Below are 19,074 nucleotides of genomic sequence, written 5' to 3' on the forward strand. Positions count from 1 at the left end.
GAACTTCAGCACTTACAGAACACAGTAAGAAGTGATGTGTTCTTTTCACCCAGAGTTCCCAGTATGTACAATGTGTTGCCGGATGTCTGCAGCTGATGCTCAGGGTCAATGAATACCGCTTTGCGTGGGTAGAAGCAGATGGAGTAAATTGGTGAGCATTTATTTCAATTTATATGGATATACTGGCAGTTACAATAGCATGTTCCATGGTGACCTCTTCTGGAATAGAACTCTCTTGCAAAAGACAGCTGCTCTGTTTGAGTACAAAACCTCTTTGTTTTCAAACATTACTACAGTCAAATAAACAAATGAAACTTGCAGATATAGGTACCAATGTTGAGGCTTAAATGCTGCTTTGTTCTTTAAGAACTGCTTAAATAAATATCTGAAGGGGAATATAGCTGTTTATCTTCAGCTGAAGATGCTCTGTTTTTTATTTAATAGAACAAAGAGTAACAAAATGAGTTTCTGCTAGTCTTCCTTGTCTTTCAGTTTGGAGTTGGTCAGTCTGAAAAAATTAGTGAAAGGAGAAACATGTTCTAGAACTAAGTTCAAAATTCCATACAGCCCACCCCGGCTTTAATTAGGTCATTCTTTAATCCATGTTATCTGTATGAATAGCTCTGCATGGGGCTCGGGTGTTGTCACTCATCTTATTTAAAAAATGCTAGTCTATAAATAGCTTTTCTGCCATGCATGTCTCTGTTGGGGATGGTGGCTATATGATTTGTACTTGTCAAAGTTGTCAGTGAAATGAAAGTTCAAAAGATCTTCATGTGTGTCAAGATGACGGTATTGGAAAACAAACTTTTTCACCAAGGAATCTTTTTAATAAACTATGAAGGCATTGCAGTAAGTCTGCATTTCAACAAGTCTGAATTTGTTTTAATTTTGATAGCAATGATCCTAAAAGTAGATATTTTTTTTCTTTTAAAATGGGTTAGCTGTTTTGGGATGGAATTACTTACTAAATTTTCAAAACTTCAGCTGAACAAAGCTGCTGCATGGTTTCTTCTTGGAGATCTTGGGATATTTCTTCTCCAGCAGTGTTTTGTGTATCTGCGATGTGTTACATCTGTAAACTTTTTTCTGAAAACTTGCTTGTTAAATAATGACTACCATTGCTCATTTCAGACACTTCTGTGGAAAGATACAGTTAGGGAAGCAAGTTCAATTTGTATATATTTTGTTGTGTCTTTTTGCTTCTCCTCTTTCTTTACTTTGAAGGAGTAGCAATGTCTGTTTCTCCTAGAAGAGCAAATAATGCGCTAAATATGCCAGTAGGGAAAGAGTCTTGGTGAACCTGAATATGGATACAGTAACATTTCAGTTCACATGGGAGAAGCTACTTTATGGCTGTAAGGCTAAGGAGAAAGTAACTCTCTTTAAAAGACAACTTTCTGACCAAGCGGCTTGTATAAGGATAAATACTTATGCAGGATACTCTGAAGTGTGTGTTGTGTATTCATAGTCAGCAGCTCTTTCCGATAAGTTCCTGTTAGTGTTCTTTTAATGTTTCAGGGTGGAGCAATGCAATCTATGCAGTCATTATGTAAAAATTAAATGTATGCTATGTTAATTTTTCAGTATCATGGGGGTCTTGAGCAACAAATGTGGCTTCCAGCTCCAGTATCAGATGATTTTCTGTGTGTGGCTGCTGGCGTTTAGTCCTCAAATGTGTGAATATCTCCGTCGGTATAATATTGTTCCAGTGTTGTCAGATATTCTTCAGGAATCTGTCAAAGAGAAAGTAACTAGAATCATCCTTGCAGCATTTCGGGTAAGTATCTGTTGACTGCAATCACACTGCGCTTCTCTCTCAAATTAGTAGGTCTCATCCTAGGTGCTGATCCACAGTCTTTCTGCTATACTGTATCAGTAAACTGGATTGAAAGCCTAATTATCTTTTTTTTGTGAGCTGAGTTTTGCTACAGGCAATAGGTGTCTGCTGTTTGATGTTGTTTTAAAATAAGGTTGACTAAGAAAACCCCTGTTAACACAGTTACTAATGATTTTCCTTCTTTAGTTAAAGATTCTTTTTTCTACGGGTACTAGTATAAAACGGTATAGTTAATAATACCTGATAAGTTTTACCTTATGAAACTTTAAATAAAAGGTACTATTTTGAACACATATGCATTTGTCCAACTGACTGTCTTAGAAATTACTTCAATCTACCAGTCCAAAAATCTTTTCTTAATGGCTCTGTCAAGATGAATGAGAAAGAATACCCATGTAAGAGTGATGGTTGACTTGTGTCCGTGTTACCTGAAAATCATTGGTCCTATTTAAAGTTATTTGGAATAACTGAGCATGGGGGCTTGATATTTTTACTGTGAGAGTACCAGTTTGTGTTCATGGATGCTAAATGTGCATGTGCACATAGTTTTATGTGCATGCTTGCTAAGTGTCTTGTATGTAATACAGGAATGCTGTAACAACTTGTAATCCTGTTTTAAAACAGGACTTGTATCCTGAGTAGATGCAGATCTTGGAAACTGTTTGGTTTTGGCTGTTGTGTTCTAGTAGTAGGTGTTGGAAGCAAATTAGGATAGGGAGAGGGGAATTGCTGCTTACTGACTGCTGATGAGCGATAATGAGCTGTGTGAAGATGTTTACTCTGTGACTTAAATGGTCTCTCCAACCAAAAGCATCTGCCACTTGAAAAATTTCTGGATAAGGTAGGTCATAAGAATATGCTGTTTATCCTGTTGAAGGAGGTCAGTGGCATGAGGTTCAGTAGGGCCTGTTCTTACAGTGCAGGACTCTGTAGATGTTCCAGTGTTCTTTAGGTTCTTAATGTTAGGATTAAGCAGGGATGCATAGCAAGACAGCTTGGGGAAGGGGCAAGGGGGGAAAGAAGGAAGCTGAGGAGCTTATATACAATTCTTCCAATTCTGAGGTTATAAAAGATAAGAAAAATAATTGCTAGATCTTAGATTTAGTGTGTTTTGCAAGAGGAGACAAAAATGAAGCCAAGTTATTTCAATAAATAAAGCTAAGAAAGAATAAGATGGTTCTGTATAAAGCTCTGGGGAAATAAATGTGGCTGTTTTCTTTCTCCAACTTTAAAAACTAGTGTTGACATGAAAATGAGGTAATAAACTGGCAGCCAGGAAATAGAAGATTAGAAATTAGAAGTCAGACCTCTTGAGTTCTGAAGCAAAATTAAAATAGGGCTACTTTGCCTCTGCTACCTTTTCCTGTATGCAAGGCCAACAGTATCAGTTTATGGGGGGAAAAAAAAGTGAATTGCATAAAGGACTAGGCTTGAGGATTCTCCAGGTCATCCCTGCTGCCTGTGTATTACTGAAGGTGTGCCATGAGTCTTGACAACTTGCATACAACTTCTCTATTACTTGATTTCTCCTAATTTGACCTGTTTTACTTCTTTGACAAGTTAATTGCCTGAAGTGTGTAATGTAATTTTTTCCTGTAAAGCAACAGGTGTTGGGTACTTCTGTCTAATTTTCATCAAATACTTTCTCTCTTTACGTATTAAAATTATTTTCTTCTCATTTGTCATACTTTTATTGTCTTTTATGTCAGTTTCCTACCTCTAACTCAATTTATACCTGAAGACTTTTTTTTTAAATCACTGAGTAGTTTACTGATCCGTTCTGTTTAGTCATGTGTTCATGTTTTTAGTTCCATAACATATCCTTTCAATTTCACTGTAAAAGGCTTGAATATCTCACTATGGTAGGAGATATGGAGTAGTTTCCACATCTGCCTATAATTCTCCTAGTTTCCAAAGAATTCCTGGTTATCTACTTGCTCCTTGAGCTTGTTGAATTTTGTCTTTTAAGATTCAATATTAGTTCTTTTGCTGTTGTTAGCACCTTTAAATAATTTAGCATTACTCACTGTAAATTACCTTTTACTTTGGTTCTCTTACTGAGATGGGTTTTTTCCACCTTTAAAGCTAATTGTGTGTGGCCATTAAAAGCAGTAATATGAATTATTTTCAGTTTGCAAGTTTTAACATTTATTTGCACTGTTCTGTCTGACTAATAAGATATCTGATATCTTGGAAACCTTAAGTGTAACTGTTTTGTGACATGAATGGGAGTGCAGTCAACTTCCTTCTGTATGGATTCATTGCTTATTTCTGGTAGATACTAAGGCTTATTTGTGTGAATACATGTTTATTAAAGACTTTCTCTTTTATATGGAATTCATGTTTTCAGCTTTATCAAAAAGTGCAGGTGGCTAGCGTTGAACAACATAATTTGAAGCTGAATAAATTGAGTAGAATTGTAATGAATAAATGACATTGGAACTTGACTGTTACATTCTGTGCTTGTAATTCCAGTCTTACCAATAAGCTTCTGTTTGAATAAAAACATCTAGTTGGAATATTCCCAAATTCAATAGAAGTTGATCTAATCCAGATGGTAACTCTTGAGTTGGGAAGATGACTTCAGGCTGTGTATTGTTGTGTGGGTTTTGTTTTTTTTTTTTGTCTGTTTTTTTTAAAGGCTTTCCTGCTTTATGCTATTGCTGCACAGAAAGGTAAAATTATAATCCTTGATAAAAGCATTTGTTTATGGCAGAGAATCTGGGATTTGGGTTATAAGGCTGCCCTTTTTCTTTGAATAGTCATTGTAGTCAGCCCGATTTGATGTGGAAAATTATCAAAGCAGGTGAATTAATACTTTCTAGTATTCAAGGTAGCATACCGTTCAGGAGGAAGAAAAGGTCTAAGTGACCTAAACTTAGGTGGTGGTTGTGCTTTTCAGCATATATGGTTGTATTACTTCTACCTTGCAAGTCAGAGCCTTTTTTTTTTTCTTCTTTTTTTTTTAAAAGTTCATCTGCTGCAGTGACTGATAGGAGTACTTGAATACTCCTCTAGTGTAGTAAGGTCAGTCCTAGGCAATTTATGCTACTAAACGTAGGTGTAAAGCTGCCACTGTGTTGTAGACTCATACTTTACTACTTTGAAAGATTATTTTGGGAAGTGGTCAATTTTGTCACTAAATTACAAAAGAGTCAGTAAGAATTTCTTAAAAATACCACTTCGTTTCAAAGTAGTCTGTTCTTAAAACAGACTACAGTAAAATTTTTTACTTCCCTAGAATTTGTTAGAGAAATCTACTGAGAGAGAAACTCGCCAAGAATATGCTCTTGCCATGATTCAGTGCAAAGTTTTAAAGCAGCTAGAGAATTTGGATCAGCAGAAATACGATGATGAAGACATAAGTGAAGATATCAAGTTTCTACTGGACAAGCTCGGTGAGAGCGTGCAGGACCTTAGGTAAGATTTGCAGTGTGAACTTTTAAAAAAAGCTATTATACAAACGTTGGTAAAAAGGCTAAATAATATACAGAGTCATAATACCTAAATGACAGTTGATAGGGTAGAGTGTACGGGCATGCTAGTTGTATATAGGAGTTTAGTATTCTGAGTATTTACATGCTGAATAGAAAAGAAATCTTCACTTTTGGCTATGTGATCTTTGTAACTGAAAAATTGTTAAAGGACTTCAGAGGGATCTGGTAGGAGTTCCAGTCTAAGTTTGAAGACTACCTGATTAGAATATTTTGCTGTCCAGATTAAGTCAAGTTTTTGCTAGTGTTTACCTAGTTCTTGGTCTTGTGCATAAATTGAACTGCATGTTATAGTTCATGTCCAAGATTTAATTGGATGAAAGGCAAGGACTGAGATCCTTGGTTGGGGAAATTAAAACCTAGAAAACAGGCAAAATGACCAGTTAAATTTCTTAATACTGTGGTTATGTGGCTTGGGTTTTCCCTCTCCCCCCCTCCCCCTTGGGAATTGTGTTTTTGGGTGGATGGAGGGGTATGTTTGAAAAAATATTTTTCTCTTGCCTTTCATGCCTTTCCTTATTTTTAAAGTGTTGAACTCTGAGTGAGAGAGAGAACACGTCTCATGCTCTGAAGAAATGTGACTTCCAAATGTGTCATAGTTGTGCTCCAGCTTTGTCTTGTTCAGGATAGACTTTGGCACATGGTTCAAACTCTCTTTGTAGAAGCTTAGTCACTATTTCATTTAGGTCTTTTGTGTTGCAGCTCCTTTGATGAGTACAGTTCTGAGCTCAAGTCAGGAAGACTGGAGTGGAGTCCTGTACACAAATCTGAGAAGTTTTGGCGGGAGAATGCTGTAAGGCTAAATGAGAAAAATTATGAACTACTCAAGTAAGTTTTTAAGACTTGAATCACTTAATTTTTTTAGTATTTTCTGTGTTTAAGTGAACTTATATCTAGTACAGGTTTTGCATTTCAACAGGGAATAACGTCTAGAATGAAAGCAAGTTAGAACATCTTGCTGTTTATAGAATGTATAGTCTTTACTCATGTATGGTTTGTTTTGTTCAAAAGCAGAATTGTGTATTTGGTTTTACTGGTCAAAATGTATTGATGATGATAGAAGGAGTATCTCTAGCTTAACCTGCATGCAGATTTGTGCTATTGACTCTCTTCATGCTTTCACTTGAAAAACAGCTGTACTAATTGATGTAATTAAAAATGTTTTTACTGTACCTTAGTCTGTTTTGTGTTATGTGGTGGTGGTGTTGATTGAAGTAATGAACTCCTGTCTTGAATACTTGGGGGTTGGAAGTTGTGGTACTGTTCCATGGAAAAATCTGCATTGCTGCATTATGTTGCAGTCTGTCTTGTTTTTTCTTGGTACTGTGTCTGGTGTACGTAGATCATTAGATGAAGTGAAGCTGAAACTCATCTTCCATTTTGGAGTCAAGGACTTATTTGTTGACTTCTGAAAGTATGTACTCAAAAGATGTTTAGGCTTTCAATAGTTTGTAGGAGCTCTTAGTTGTTTAACCGTGTTGTCATTAACTGATAATATGTGGTGTTCTTCCTGTTCAGTATTTGCCCATTAAGTGCCAGACCTAAGAGAAATCAGGAAGTTGAGTGTAGTATGTGAGATGTTAGTGGGTATGGCAAGAGCAAGCTAATCCTTAGCTTTATGTGCATTTCAGTCTGCCCTGAAACCTCACCAAAACAAGTCTGGTGAATTCCTTCCTGAGGGCATATTGCTACATTTGTAGGCCTGTGGATTTAAAAACTTAAGATGCTGCCAACTGAAACCTGAAACTCATGTTGGGGTTAAGTATTTCCTGTAGCAATTGCAGTGCTTTGCTGTATTCATCTCTCCTAGATCTGGGACTGTTGGTAAATTTATTATGCCTGTGCTACCTCAGAGACAGTGATCTACAATAGGAAAACGCCCCCACCCTCTACAAAACAAAAAAACCAACCCCAAAACCATAATAACCAGCCCTCACCCCTCTCAATGTGGTGGGGAGATTCTTGCAGCTCAGAACTTTTCTTTTGCATTGTAAGGCATTTGACAGACAATCCTTTCATTGCTTCAAGCCACTTCATTTTATTTTCCCCTATCTGTCAGCTTGCTTGTTTTCTAACTCTAAGCTTATTGTTAAACATACTTTTTTTTTCTTTTCCCCTGCACGCCACCATTGTTAACTTCTGAAGCAAATAATGCTGGACTTGTATTTTGTTCAACAGTATTGTATGGATCTTCAGTGTCTTCTGTTTAGTGTTATGATTCAAGTTTCTGCTCCTACTTATTGTCCAAATTAGGAGTTCTATTAAAATGAGAAGTGCTTCATGTATCACTTTCTGGCCTCTAGGGAGGCAGTGGCTGTGGTAATCTAATTTTACCAGAATGTTCTTTCTTTCATTCCAGTTGAATTTTTAACCTACCTACCTATTTCAACTTGTTACTAACTTTCTGTGATTAGAACATGTTTGTCATCTCACTAAGTGTAGATGAATCTTAACTTTCCAGTGATGTTTATGTTTAAACTTTTACCTTTTAAACTTATTATTAGTGCCTAATCTTTTATATCTGTGTCATTATTTTTACCCCTTCTCATTACTGGCTAGAGAACAGTGCTACTGATAGCTGTTTTCCACTAAAACTGATTAAACTACATAATTAAAAAATGCAGACAATATTAAGAGTTGAGAAACTGTTTTCTAATTCTCACAGCTCTGTATTTCTGTTCATGCTAACAAAATACCTTATAATTGACTCCAATTTCATATATTAGTTATAGCTTTCATCATTTCAGTCTTTGAATTACAAACTCAAACTATTTTTTAGACCGCAACAGTTGGCTGAATGCATGATGTTTTTGAGATAAAGTTGGTGGTCTTGAACTGAAAGAAGTTCACAGATGCACAAACCAAAGAACTTGGTGTGCTGCTTTGTTCTCAACTGCTAGGAAGCCTTTTAATTTTTAAATAACTGTGTAACACTGTTCTGCATAAAATTCTGCCCTCCTTGTCCTTCTATCCTGTATTGAGCAAGACTGCTGTTGTGAGGGGACGAACAGAGTTGGGGAAATGCTGATGGATAGCAGGCTTGTCATACCCACCTTGTTGTGTCACGAGCGATGTGGCCTTACTGCTTTCTGAATCCATAGTGCAGGATCCTGAGTGCAGGAGCTGGGAACAGCATGCAAGCACGACTGGGTTCTATTGTATAACAGAAGCAGCATCATCTGTTTGGCTTGTGTGGGCTTTGTGTTTGTGTCCCACCCCTGTCCGAGTCTATAAATGTTTGTATGTTTGGTTAGTACAGCTTATCTTGAACTCAGACCTGTTGGTCTTAAAGCCAATTATAAAAAAAAAAAACCCAGATATTCTGCAAACCTTGGTTATAGGTATTTGTACACATGGATCACTAAAGTCACTCTAGTGAATGCTTTTAAAAATTCTGTTAATTAGGGTAAGTTCTCCATTGTTTTAAGTGCAGCTGCAAGTTTGGAAAAAGTTCTATTCCAGCTTTGCTGTTGGGTGACTGGTAAGGCATTTTAATGGTTACAGGCTACAGGCTTTGTTACTTTGTTAGTGATTTAAAAGAAAAAACAATGAAGAACCCCCCACCCCACCCCCCAAAAAAAAACCCCAACAAAAAACAAACACCCCCCCCCCCAAAAAAAAAAAACAACAACCAACCACCAACAAAAAAACAAAAAAACCCAACAGCAAACCTCAAACCAAAACTTTGGACTTGTTTCAAATTCTTTCATAGAATCCTGACAAAACTTCTGGAAGTTTCTGATGACCCACAGGTGCTGGCTGTAGCTGCTCATGATGTGGGCGAATATGTACGACACTATCCCCGTGGGAAACGGTAAGAAAAATGCCGCTATATTGTTATTCAAGAGACTAGCTAGAGTATATTTACTTTGCCTGTGGCTTTTTTGCTTATTTATATTAAAATATGCTACATAAGGATTGGAGGTTATGCTTAAGTTTAATTCACTGGGAAGGTGAGAAAACACAAACTAGGTAAGATGAGAGACAACAAACTAAATCTTTGACTTAATATTAATTTTCAGTGTCCCTTAACAGTGAAGGGAACCTGTGTCTAAAGAAGGCTTGAATAAGTTGTTTAGATTAAAGCAGAAGATGTACACCAGAGGAAATTAGAAGAGATGCCAATAATTTAATCAGCATATCGTTTTTACCCTCTTTTATGATTATTGGACTATAATTGCTGAACTTATAGTAGGGATAGACTATTTCAACAATGATTAAGTCAGTTTTGTGACCTTAGTACTACACAGACATGATTTTTCTTACAAACAATTGCTATTGTAATTTCAGTGATGTTAACACAGATTGAGTTACCACTATTATATTTTGGTATGTTTTCTTTTAGCTATACAAATATGCATTTTTGTGAAAGTATTAATGTTTCTTGTAAACCTGAATTCCTGTCAAAATAGACAGACAGACATTACTATATTTTCTTGCTTTGCTTTGTTTTCAAAACCTGTGAGCAAAGATGTTTGCTGCATAATTGCATCTGTAAGGTAAGGAGACCACAGAAGTAGAAAGGGGCCTTTGGTTTTTGCAGGAATCATGGTCATCAGTCACCCAAAGGGACATGTGACTTAGTTTTTGTAGCAAAGTAGTGGTCTGTTTCTGCTTTCTGCATAGTGTTTAATGGGGAAGATGAGAATGATCTTTTAGGCTTGTTGGAAATTTCATGAATGCTTCTTGTGCAGGTTGCTATCTTGACAGTAGTAGAATCATGAACCAACCAATGCCATATATATGCTAGAAAGATTTTGTTCACTTTAGAGCGACTCACTGCCCTTGTAATCTTATAAACATTTGAACTGAAGATTTTAGATTATTGGAACAAATAAACTGTTTTCTAGGTCCACTAAGAAAGGTCAGAGGTCTTGAGTATGTACCACTTGTACTAAGCAGTGCTGTGTATTTGCTATTTAGTTCCCGTGTCTTCCAAAAGAGATTTATGACAACTGATATTTGGAGGGGAAGGCAAAGTACCCTCCAGTAAGGTGGAAACTTGTATTGCTGCCTGCAAGTGGCAAAGCTGAAGGACTGATAGAGGTTGCTCCTGCTTTGAGCTGCCCTGTGTCTGAAACCATTTTATACAGCCCTTTGCCATAATCTTTAAAGAGCTTGCAGACATCTCCTCAAATGTGGTGTAATTCTTGGGCTAGTATGGCCATGCAGTTGCTGGACAAAAGCTATGAAGTTGGAAAAGTGGATGAACAGGACCTGTATCTCTCAGTCTGTGGTTGGGAAAGGGTACTGCTGGTGGGACCACAGCTCCACTCAGATCCCAGGCTGTTAGACCTGTTCAGAAGTGCATCAACCTTCAAAAGGAGTGGCCGTCAGCAAGTAAGAAGTGTCTATTCTAACTCACGTTCCTGTATCAAATTCTAATACTTAGCTGCTTTCTGCTTATGGACTTGGCTTATTTAGCTCCCTGTTCTGATGGACAAACTAAAGTGCCTCAATCACTTTCTTTTAAAGAATTTCCTTTGTAGTCTGATGTATTCTTACCAAGTATGACTTCAGCAGTTTTAGGACTGAAAGCTTAAAATACCTAAGGGCTGTGTGTCAGTTCCCATGTAATAGTCCATTTCTTGCCGTGATTCTTTTTGATATATAGTCATTTACTGCTCCCACGCCTGGCTGGCATTTCATACTGTCATTGCATGACTCACTTTGGGAATGGATGCTATTCGCTGGTTTAGAAGAATAAGAGAATTCAAATGTCTTATACTTTTGTTTCTTTCAAGTGTTTATCCTCCACTCCTAAGCGGATTGTCTTTCAGCCTTCAAAGGCTGCAGAGGCGAATTAGAACTGAAAACCTCTTGAGTTTACCTGCTGCAAACTGCAGAGACCTAGAGACCTGGCTAACCTTTCCCTTTGTCTGACAAAAGAAAATGTTCTTAAACTAAATATTACATTTTTACTTGGCTGTTCTCTAATGTTGTCAGCTTAAATAATTTTAATTTGCCTTTAAAACTGCACATTGTGGACCAAGTTCTCAAGGCAATAGCACCGTGAGCCTTTTAATGAGGCTTACCGACATGTATTTGCTGACAATGCAACAGCAGAAATAAAGTGCGGTATTGGTGCTTCTGTCGCTGAAATAAATGCAAGCTAAACATCAACCTCCTGTACAACTTCCATGTGGCCCAAGGATTGCTGCTGTGTAACGTCAACACTTTTCAGTCACCTGAACGCCTAGCACATGGGCTTTGTTTTGCATGTACAAAGAGATTGATACCTAGAGCTGTTCCCTTCCTTAGCTGCTGATTCAGAAGCAGTTTAATTGCATTCCCTCTTTCACCTTAGGCTGCTTTTAGATCTGTAGTGTGGATATTTTGTTAGTATTTTCTGCTATAACAGTTTAAGCTGTTCTTATTTGTCTTTGTTATCTGTTTCCTTTCTCCCTCTAAATGGGTCGTATTAAAATCTGGCTCTTCAGCATCCAGAAATTTGTTTGAATTGCCACTGTTTTGGCTTAGTGCACTGTTGTTATGGGGAACAGTCCCTGCAGAAGGTGTGCACATATAGTAACTAGCTCACTGGGCTCTATTACTGCTGTAAAGTAAGCAGAGTTGAGGAGAGGGAAAACAGAACTAGAAGTTTTGAGCAGATTTGAGCACTTGAGCAGATTTAGAACTTGAAGGAATGGGATTCACCATGTACCTTCCTCACAGTTGCTTACCGTTTGTTCTAAAACACATAGCTGGGAAGTGATTTGTACCAGTAGACAGCATTATGCAAGAATGGTAACACTGTTTTTTGACTCTTCATATCTGTGCTATAATTTCAGTAATGTATTGTCATCGGAAATACTCTATTGCCATTTGTGATCATAGGATTTTAACTTTTCATTTTGATTCTTAGGTACTTCTAGTGTAAGGAAGCTTTTGAGTTTAATGGCTTTTTTACTTCAACTCCTGAAAATTAAGTATTTAAGTCAGTCCTGTAATGAGGGGGGAAAAAACCTCTTATGTTTCATATAACTTAGGTTGGAAAAGTCACTTAAGATCTTTGTGTGCAGTGGTTTTATATTTAACTCATGATTAAAGATGTGAGACAGCCTAAGGCTGGCATAAAGCTTTTTTTAATCTGTTACATTACCGCAAATTCAAGAAGTCATTAGTAAAGATTTTTCATCTTAAAACAATTGCACTTTTCTGAATGCGTTCTTGTTGTATGAAACATCCTTAGATGTTTTAATGTTGTTGGGAAATAACATTCCAGGATAGTTTTGACTGGTTTATAAAACGAAGTGGGAAATTCTTTTTTGTCTTCATGCTATGTCTTTATACCTGTTCTGCAGTTTACAAAAACATGTGTTGTGCAGCAGTAATGCATTAATTTGTCCATGAAAAGAACTATACTAAAAGCAGATGGCTAATGCAAGCTTAGAATAGAAGGATAACATCAGGTTAAGAAAAATGCAGATAGTAGCTTCTTAACAGGATTATGTTTAACTACTCAGCGACCTGTGGGAGAGCATAAAAACCATATGCAAGTCAGTGAGTAACCAGTTTATGTATTCCTCTCAAGTTCTCTCCAAATGTTCTTTGTTACCAGAGACCAAAATGCTGCATGTAGAGTCATCTAGATGGTGATACTTGTTCAGGTTATGTGTTGCCTGCCTTTTTTTTTTTTTTTTAAAAAGGAGCTATATATTTGTGATGTGAAACAAAGTTTCATCAGTATTTGGTGTGGGGTTTAGTACAGCTATTAAAAAGCTATGGCTGACTACTGTGGTGAAGTTTGTAGTGGAAGATGCAGCTCAAGCTTATCGCTTTTCTGGAAATGGTACTTTAAGCAGCCAGTTCTGCATCTTGAACAATGATAGCTGTGGCTCTAGTACAGTTTGAATGGCAAAAAGCACTATGAGGAGTACCAGGTGGGTGGCTTAATAGGTGTTGGTGAGATTACAAGCACTTTTTCTGGATTAGGCAGTGCTGAGGATTTGGACTTTTCTTGCAAAAAATGGAGTGACTTGGTTATCATCAATTTATGGGGGAGAGGGTACTACGTCCTCCTAAATAATAATTGATAGTGCTGTACCCTGCCAACCCTCTCAAGCCAATATTAAGTTCTTTAGCAAGCTGGATAAAGTAAATAACCCTCTCTGAAAAGGTCTGCTTTCTTTATTGTTGTTTGTTTCAAAATTTATGGAAGTAGGTAGTGTTTACCAAACAGGAGTCCAGTACAAACACTTTCTGATGTTGTGAATTTAAAAAAAAAAAAGTCAGTAGGTAGGATGAGAGATCTGCATTTATAACATGTCAGATAAGTTTCTTTTGTTAAAAGTATTTATTTCCTAATGTATACGTCTTATGTGACGTGAACTTAACCTGTTAATGCCTTGCACATGAAGTGGTTCGACAGGATAGCTACTCAGAATCTGAAGTAATGTCAAAAAAACTGTTCCGCTCCTCTCTTTTCAGAGTGATTGAACAACTTGGTGGTAAACAGCTGGTTATGAACCACATGCATCATGAAGACCAACAAGTTCGTTATAATGCACTACTGGCTGTGCAGAAGCTGATGGTTCACAACTGGTATGTGAAGATTATTTAACATACTAACAGTGAGAAATACTGAGCATGGAGAGAGGGTTCAAGATGGTAGATTTCTTTATGGGTGGAATAACTTTTATGGGGTAAGACTGCAGTTGTTGTGATAGAGCACTGTGATGTCGATGTGCAAGATCTTAGCTAGTCTATCTGTATGTTTTGGTTGCAGTTGAATTGGGTAGCTTCGCTTTACGTGATTGTTACATGAGTAATTCACTTGAACATTATATTTTAACTTACGTGAACTGCTTAATATTCAATATGAGCTGTGATTTAGCCTTGCACTTGTTTAAGTACTTAATTGGCAGTTGCTTTGGAAGGTGCGTGCCTGACCATTCTTTTGCATTGTTGTCCTTTGCTCTAGTCCTTTCCCTGACTCCACGCTGTCATTTTAAGGGGTGCGAGTACAACTTTTCTTTGAGCTCCTGGAGTGGCAGAAACTTAGAGGCTGGTTGGTTAGATGAAGTTGAAAATCAGTGGCTGGTATCTCTTTTATCAGTTGCTGAGAATAGCATTTGAAGCAAGGTTTTTCTTCCATTGTTTGTTGACTAGTTCTCTAATAAAGCTCCAAAGCCCCTGAAGTCCTGGCGTGTTCTGCCACAGAACATGCTGATAGGTGATGCTGCCTTTCCAACAGAGCAAGGACCTTTACAAACAAGCATTGAAGGGCTGAAGTTCTAAAAAACTTCAGTGTTCATGTAACAACTTTGTATAACTTGCCAAACTGGTTAGGTGTGCTAAGTGTAAGTTAAAATGAGGTACAAATATTAATTAGAAATTCTTAATCTGATTATTAATTATGATTTCACCAAAGCTCATATTTCCAATTTGGCGTTGCCTTAGAGAAAGATAAAATGCAACAGTACATTTGAGTATATTGGAACATAGATGTTGAGATAGAAGCAACTAATTTAATTTTGAACTTACATAACCTTCTGTTTCTGAAAAGCTTGGTGCTTGGAAGCACCTATAACTTATGTTAGTTTTTTTGCTTCTGACACAATGTGGTCTTTTTAAAAGGCTGGGTAGTGATGTAGTGTGAAAGTGGTAGGGGATTCAGGTTTATCAAGCACATTCTGACAGGCTCTTTAAGTCGCCTACTTAATGTAGAAGACAGGCTAGGAAGGCTGACAGAAAGCTCCTGTCTCCTCTCCCTGCAGTGTATTTTCTGTAAAACAAAGCTAGTTTTCCCCGTTTTCTTCTGAAGAATATGGGTTTTGATTCTCTTGTGTGTTAGGTTAATTTTATCCTACTTCCTCCTTTTTTCATACTGTAGGAACTTTCTATAGCAGAGAAACACTTACACATTTAAGTAATCTACTGTGACAAATCCAGAGTTAGAATTTTTCACCTGTAAGGACTTTGGTAAATAACATTGAATTTCTGAGTGTATGGAAATGGAGATAAAACATGTGGTCATGTGCAACCTAATTTTGGGTCATTTTTATATATTGCCCTATATATTTGGAGCATTTTCAGTATTATAAACTGGCTGTAGCTGATAGAGAGTACAGTGTGGAAGGCTTAGTTACTGAATTTACCTTCTGCAGGTGTGACAGGTCTTACTTATGTTCTCATGTCTTGAAAATCTGGTGGTAAAACTCTGGCTTTTCTCCAGCACAAACCTTGCTGATAGTAAAAGTTTTTCTGGATGCCTAACCTGGCTTTTTCTCATTTTCAACTTAAGCATACTAATTTTAAAAACATCACATCAGATTTTCTAGATTTGTCTTGGTTTCTTAACGGCATGAACAGTTCTGTGCCTGCTTTTCAGTTTGTGAAACTTTAGCGATAAGACTGAGAGAGATTGCAATTAAGTTAGTTTCAGCTTTTCAGAGGTGTCAGTGAAAAGAACCTGTTTAAGTTAGTGCCATTTTCAGATTCATATTGTAATTTCTGTAGGGAATATGTTCTTGTTTAATTCTTATTGGAACAAGCCTCTGGGACTCAATTGTCCTTGGCTGGTATTTGTCAAAGTAGTGTTCCCCCTGGAATGGACATCAGATGGCTTGAGCTAAGGAAATTACACATTGTTTGTATGTGGGAAGCTAGATCTGTCTTCGTATACATCTGGCTTTTGCTGTGTGTCAGGAGCTCTTCTGTTTCATAGGTTGTGTGGGGAGAAGAGGGCAGAGTCCCCTGACGGCTGCACAGTGCAGTGCCTACTTATTTAGCTTTGCTTTGCCATAAGATGGATTACACAGCGATTTCAAGGTTTTGCTTACCTTGCTCTTCAGAGCTGGGGAAACAATAAGCATTTTCCCATTTTCCCTCTTGCTTCCATGTGTTTTGGAATTCCAGTTATTTCACTCAGAGCAATTGTGTTTTTCTTTAATTGGCACAGAACAGCTCTGCATTACTCTGACACATGTGTGACAGCGGTAGTCAGGCTCTTCCTAGACCTGGAGGCTAACCAGGAGAAGGGTTAGAAAGTAAAGGCTTGCTTTACCAGGCTGAGCAAGTGCTGCGCCTGGAGCAGCAGAGTAAGGAAAACTTCTGGTACCTGAACCTAGGGAGTGTCATGGGGCAGCTGAAGTGGTATTCTGCTTAAAATGCAGCTGTATCATTAGACTACTAATAACTCAGAGAGAATTAACTCCTAAGTAATTTGAATAGTTCATTACAGGCTGCTCGGCTGGCTTTTCCTTAGGGCTTTTTAAGTCAGGGATAAATGGGAGGAAATCAAGACTGTCAGGCATTCTATTAAATGGTGAAGCTAGGTTAGCAAAAGCAGTAACTGCTGTCAGCTTTTCAGGTAAGGTAAGTTGAGGTGAAATATTCCAGTCACATTTGCATGTTAAATGATCAGGCACTTGATGAAGCAGGGAGCAAAGGTATCTTTTTAGCATCACTTGAATGTCTTTAAAAGGTAATCAATCCTGTGTTTTAATCTCACTTGAACTGTTAGTCACTGCACCCTGTGCTGATGATAAAACCCTGTTATTGGCAGATGGGGGAGTTTGGCATGGTGATGGTGGTGCACATTTTTTTGTGTCCTGTTCAATTTGTGCTTTGACTATGTATGAGAAATGTCATCTTCTTATTGTTTGTCTTTGCTGGTATTCAGAGCCAATACCCAACTTCACCATTTTAGTATGAGGAACTGATTTTGGGAATCTAGTGCTGGTTGGAGCAATGTTTTTAGTGATGCAGACTTTAAAACAATCAAATCATTAAGTTCTAAACTGACAGCACTTACATATGTTAATCTCTACAGATGGAGCACATGCCTTTCATGTGCTTCACAGCACAACATTTTACTGAACTTCAGGGGTGGGATGTTGTGACTCAAAGCACCTGCAGTTAGAAGCCCAGGTTCCTTCTGTGAAAAATGGAGAGAAGCAGGTTGTTTTTCAGGGCAGCGTAGAGCAGTTTCAGTGCCTGAAGTTGAGCAGTGGGAATAATCTTCTAAGATTTGTGAATGTATAGTCTCCTAGCTTCATTCTAAAGGGCTTAATTCCAACCTTCTATTACTTCACTAAAATAACAGTTAGGTGAATTTTAAATGTTTGCATTTAATGTGTGATGTATTTATGACCTTAGTGGCCATTAGGTCACAGCGTGTTAGTTTCCACCACTTGCTTGTCTTCTGGTGAGGTTAGGCCCAGGCAAGTTTGCTCGTGACTCATGTAGTAAGTGCAGCATATTACTTTTTACTTGTTCTGTCAGCAGCAGTACTATTGGGAATTGGGGATCAGAGGTCAGAAACAAAAAAGAATTATGATATCCAGTCTAGTTGATGTGTGCAGAGACTGCTTTTGTGTGCTCTTTGTTTACACAAATGTAAAATGAAGTGCAGCGGCTTAACCTTTGTGGCTCAGATGTTTTTCAGTATTCATACAAGTGTTAATGGAACCACAGTGGATCTGATTGCAAACGTATTTTTCCTCTGGCTGAGTCAGGATAATGGGAGAACTCATAGCATCTTTTGGCAGTTGCTGCTATTGACTAAACTACTGGACTGTGTTGCCTTGCCTTTCTGTTTACAGTGTAGTAGTGAACTGCTGTTAGGGAGGGATTGCATCTCTTAGCTCTGGGCTCAGGTGTGATGCCTCATCTCACCAGGGTCCTTTCACCTGTGCAGACTCTGAGCTATAAACTTCCTTTAAACAGGCAGACTTTTAGAATAAACTGATACTTGATGAATTGATACTGACATGGAAAATACGAGTATGTTGGTGGATGCTGAACAATGGGAGTTAGGATGCGTTATTGATATGCGATCAAGTATGGTACTGGAAGTAAAATTAATAAATGACATAATGAAGCAACAAATTTGTGTAAGCTTTGTGCAACAGATTCATACATGGTTTTCAGAATGCACATCTCAGACAAAATTATTTGCTTTCCATTTTTAAAAGTGACTAGTTATGCAGAGAGATGTTACAAAAATCTGAAACTGCCTCAGACTTGGAGTGTGCTGTATCTAGAAGTTGTTCTATAGAGTTAGCTTTGAATATTCAGCATTTGTCACTATTCTTCTTTGGTATAAACTTTGTTCTCCAAAGCCCATATATCTCCTAAGATAGCTTCTTGCACCATGCTTGCTTTTAGTAGTGAGAAATGCAAGGTGCAATGATAGTTAACTGGCAGCAATAAAGTGTGTGTCCCCCCACTTTTTTTTTCATGTCCCAACACTCAATCGTGTGTAATGCCTGATAGAGCAGGCTTAAATCTAGGAAACAATGCCTACGTGATAAATACAGTTGATTGCATTATCTTGTTTCTTGGCCTTCATCATCAATACAGCTCCTTTTTAGTAGTTAACGGAAGTTAATTAACTGAAATGGTTGAGACAATAGATTGTGTCCTTGATGAAAATTAATTTTTGTTTAAGAGGACTGTTTTGAGCTGAATTGAGACAAGTTAGGCAAAAAACTGATTAGTTATAGGCACACTTGATAACTAGTATGAGTGTTCCATCTTTTTATTTGAACATAGATACATATTCTTGTAAAGCTTCATTCCGTACAAGTAGGGACTATGGTTCATATTGTGTGTATGCTCTCTGGGATTTCATAGTGTGATCATGTTTTGTGTCATGAGATCTGCACTCTTCGTAAAATACTTCAGTATTTATAGAGCTTCTGTTAATGAGGAGCAAATATTTTGCAAATATCAAACATCCTGCTCAGTTTGCATTGTCTTTTTTTCAAATAAATTGTTTGGTTTTATGTGCTA

At 37.5% G+C, this 19,074-nt stretch overlaps 1 protein-coding gene across 2 annotated transcripts in view; it reads left to right on the plus strand.

The window, feature by feature from the left end:
* ATP6V1H (ATPase H+ transporting V1 subunit H) overlaps positions 1-19,074 on the plus strand; it is a 50,534-nt gene that overhangs the window by 22,870 nt on the left and 8,590 nt on the right. For both annotated transcript variants that reach the window (XM_055799128.1, XM_055799129.1), the window contains exons 8-13: positions 54-151; positions 1,588-1,780; positions 5,082-5,260; positions 6,037-6,162; positions 9,047-9,148; positions 13,765-13,878. In XM_055799128.1, coding sequence (XP_055655103.1) covers positions 54-151; positions 1,588-1,780; positions 5,082-5,260; positions 6,037-6,162; positions 9,047-9,148; positions 13,765-13,878 — 812 coding nt within the window. The remainder of the gene's footprint in view (positions 1-53; positions 152-1,587; positions 1,781-5,081; positions 5,261-6,036; positions 6,163-9,046; positions 9,149-13,764; positions 13,879-19,074) is intronic.

The sequence above is a fragment of the Falco peregrinus genome, chromosome 3 (genome assembly GCF_023634155.1).
Source record: "Falco peregrinus isolate bFalPer1 chromosome 3, bFalPer1.pri, whole genome shotgun sequence".
In the NCBI taxonomy this organism is placed as follows: domain Eukaryota; kingdom Metazoa; phylum Chordata; class Aves; order Falconiformes; family Falconidae; genus Falco; species Falco peregrinus.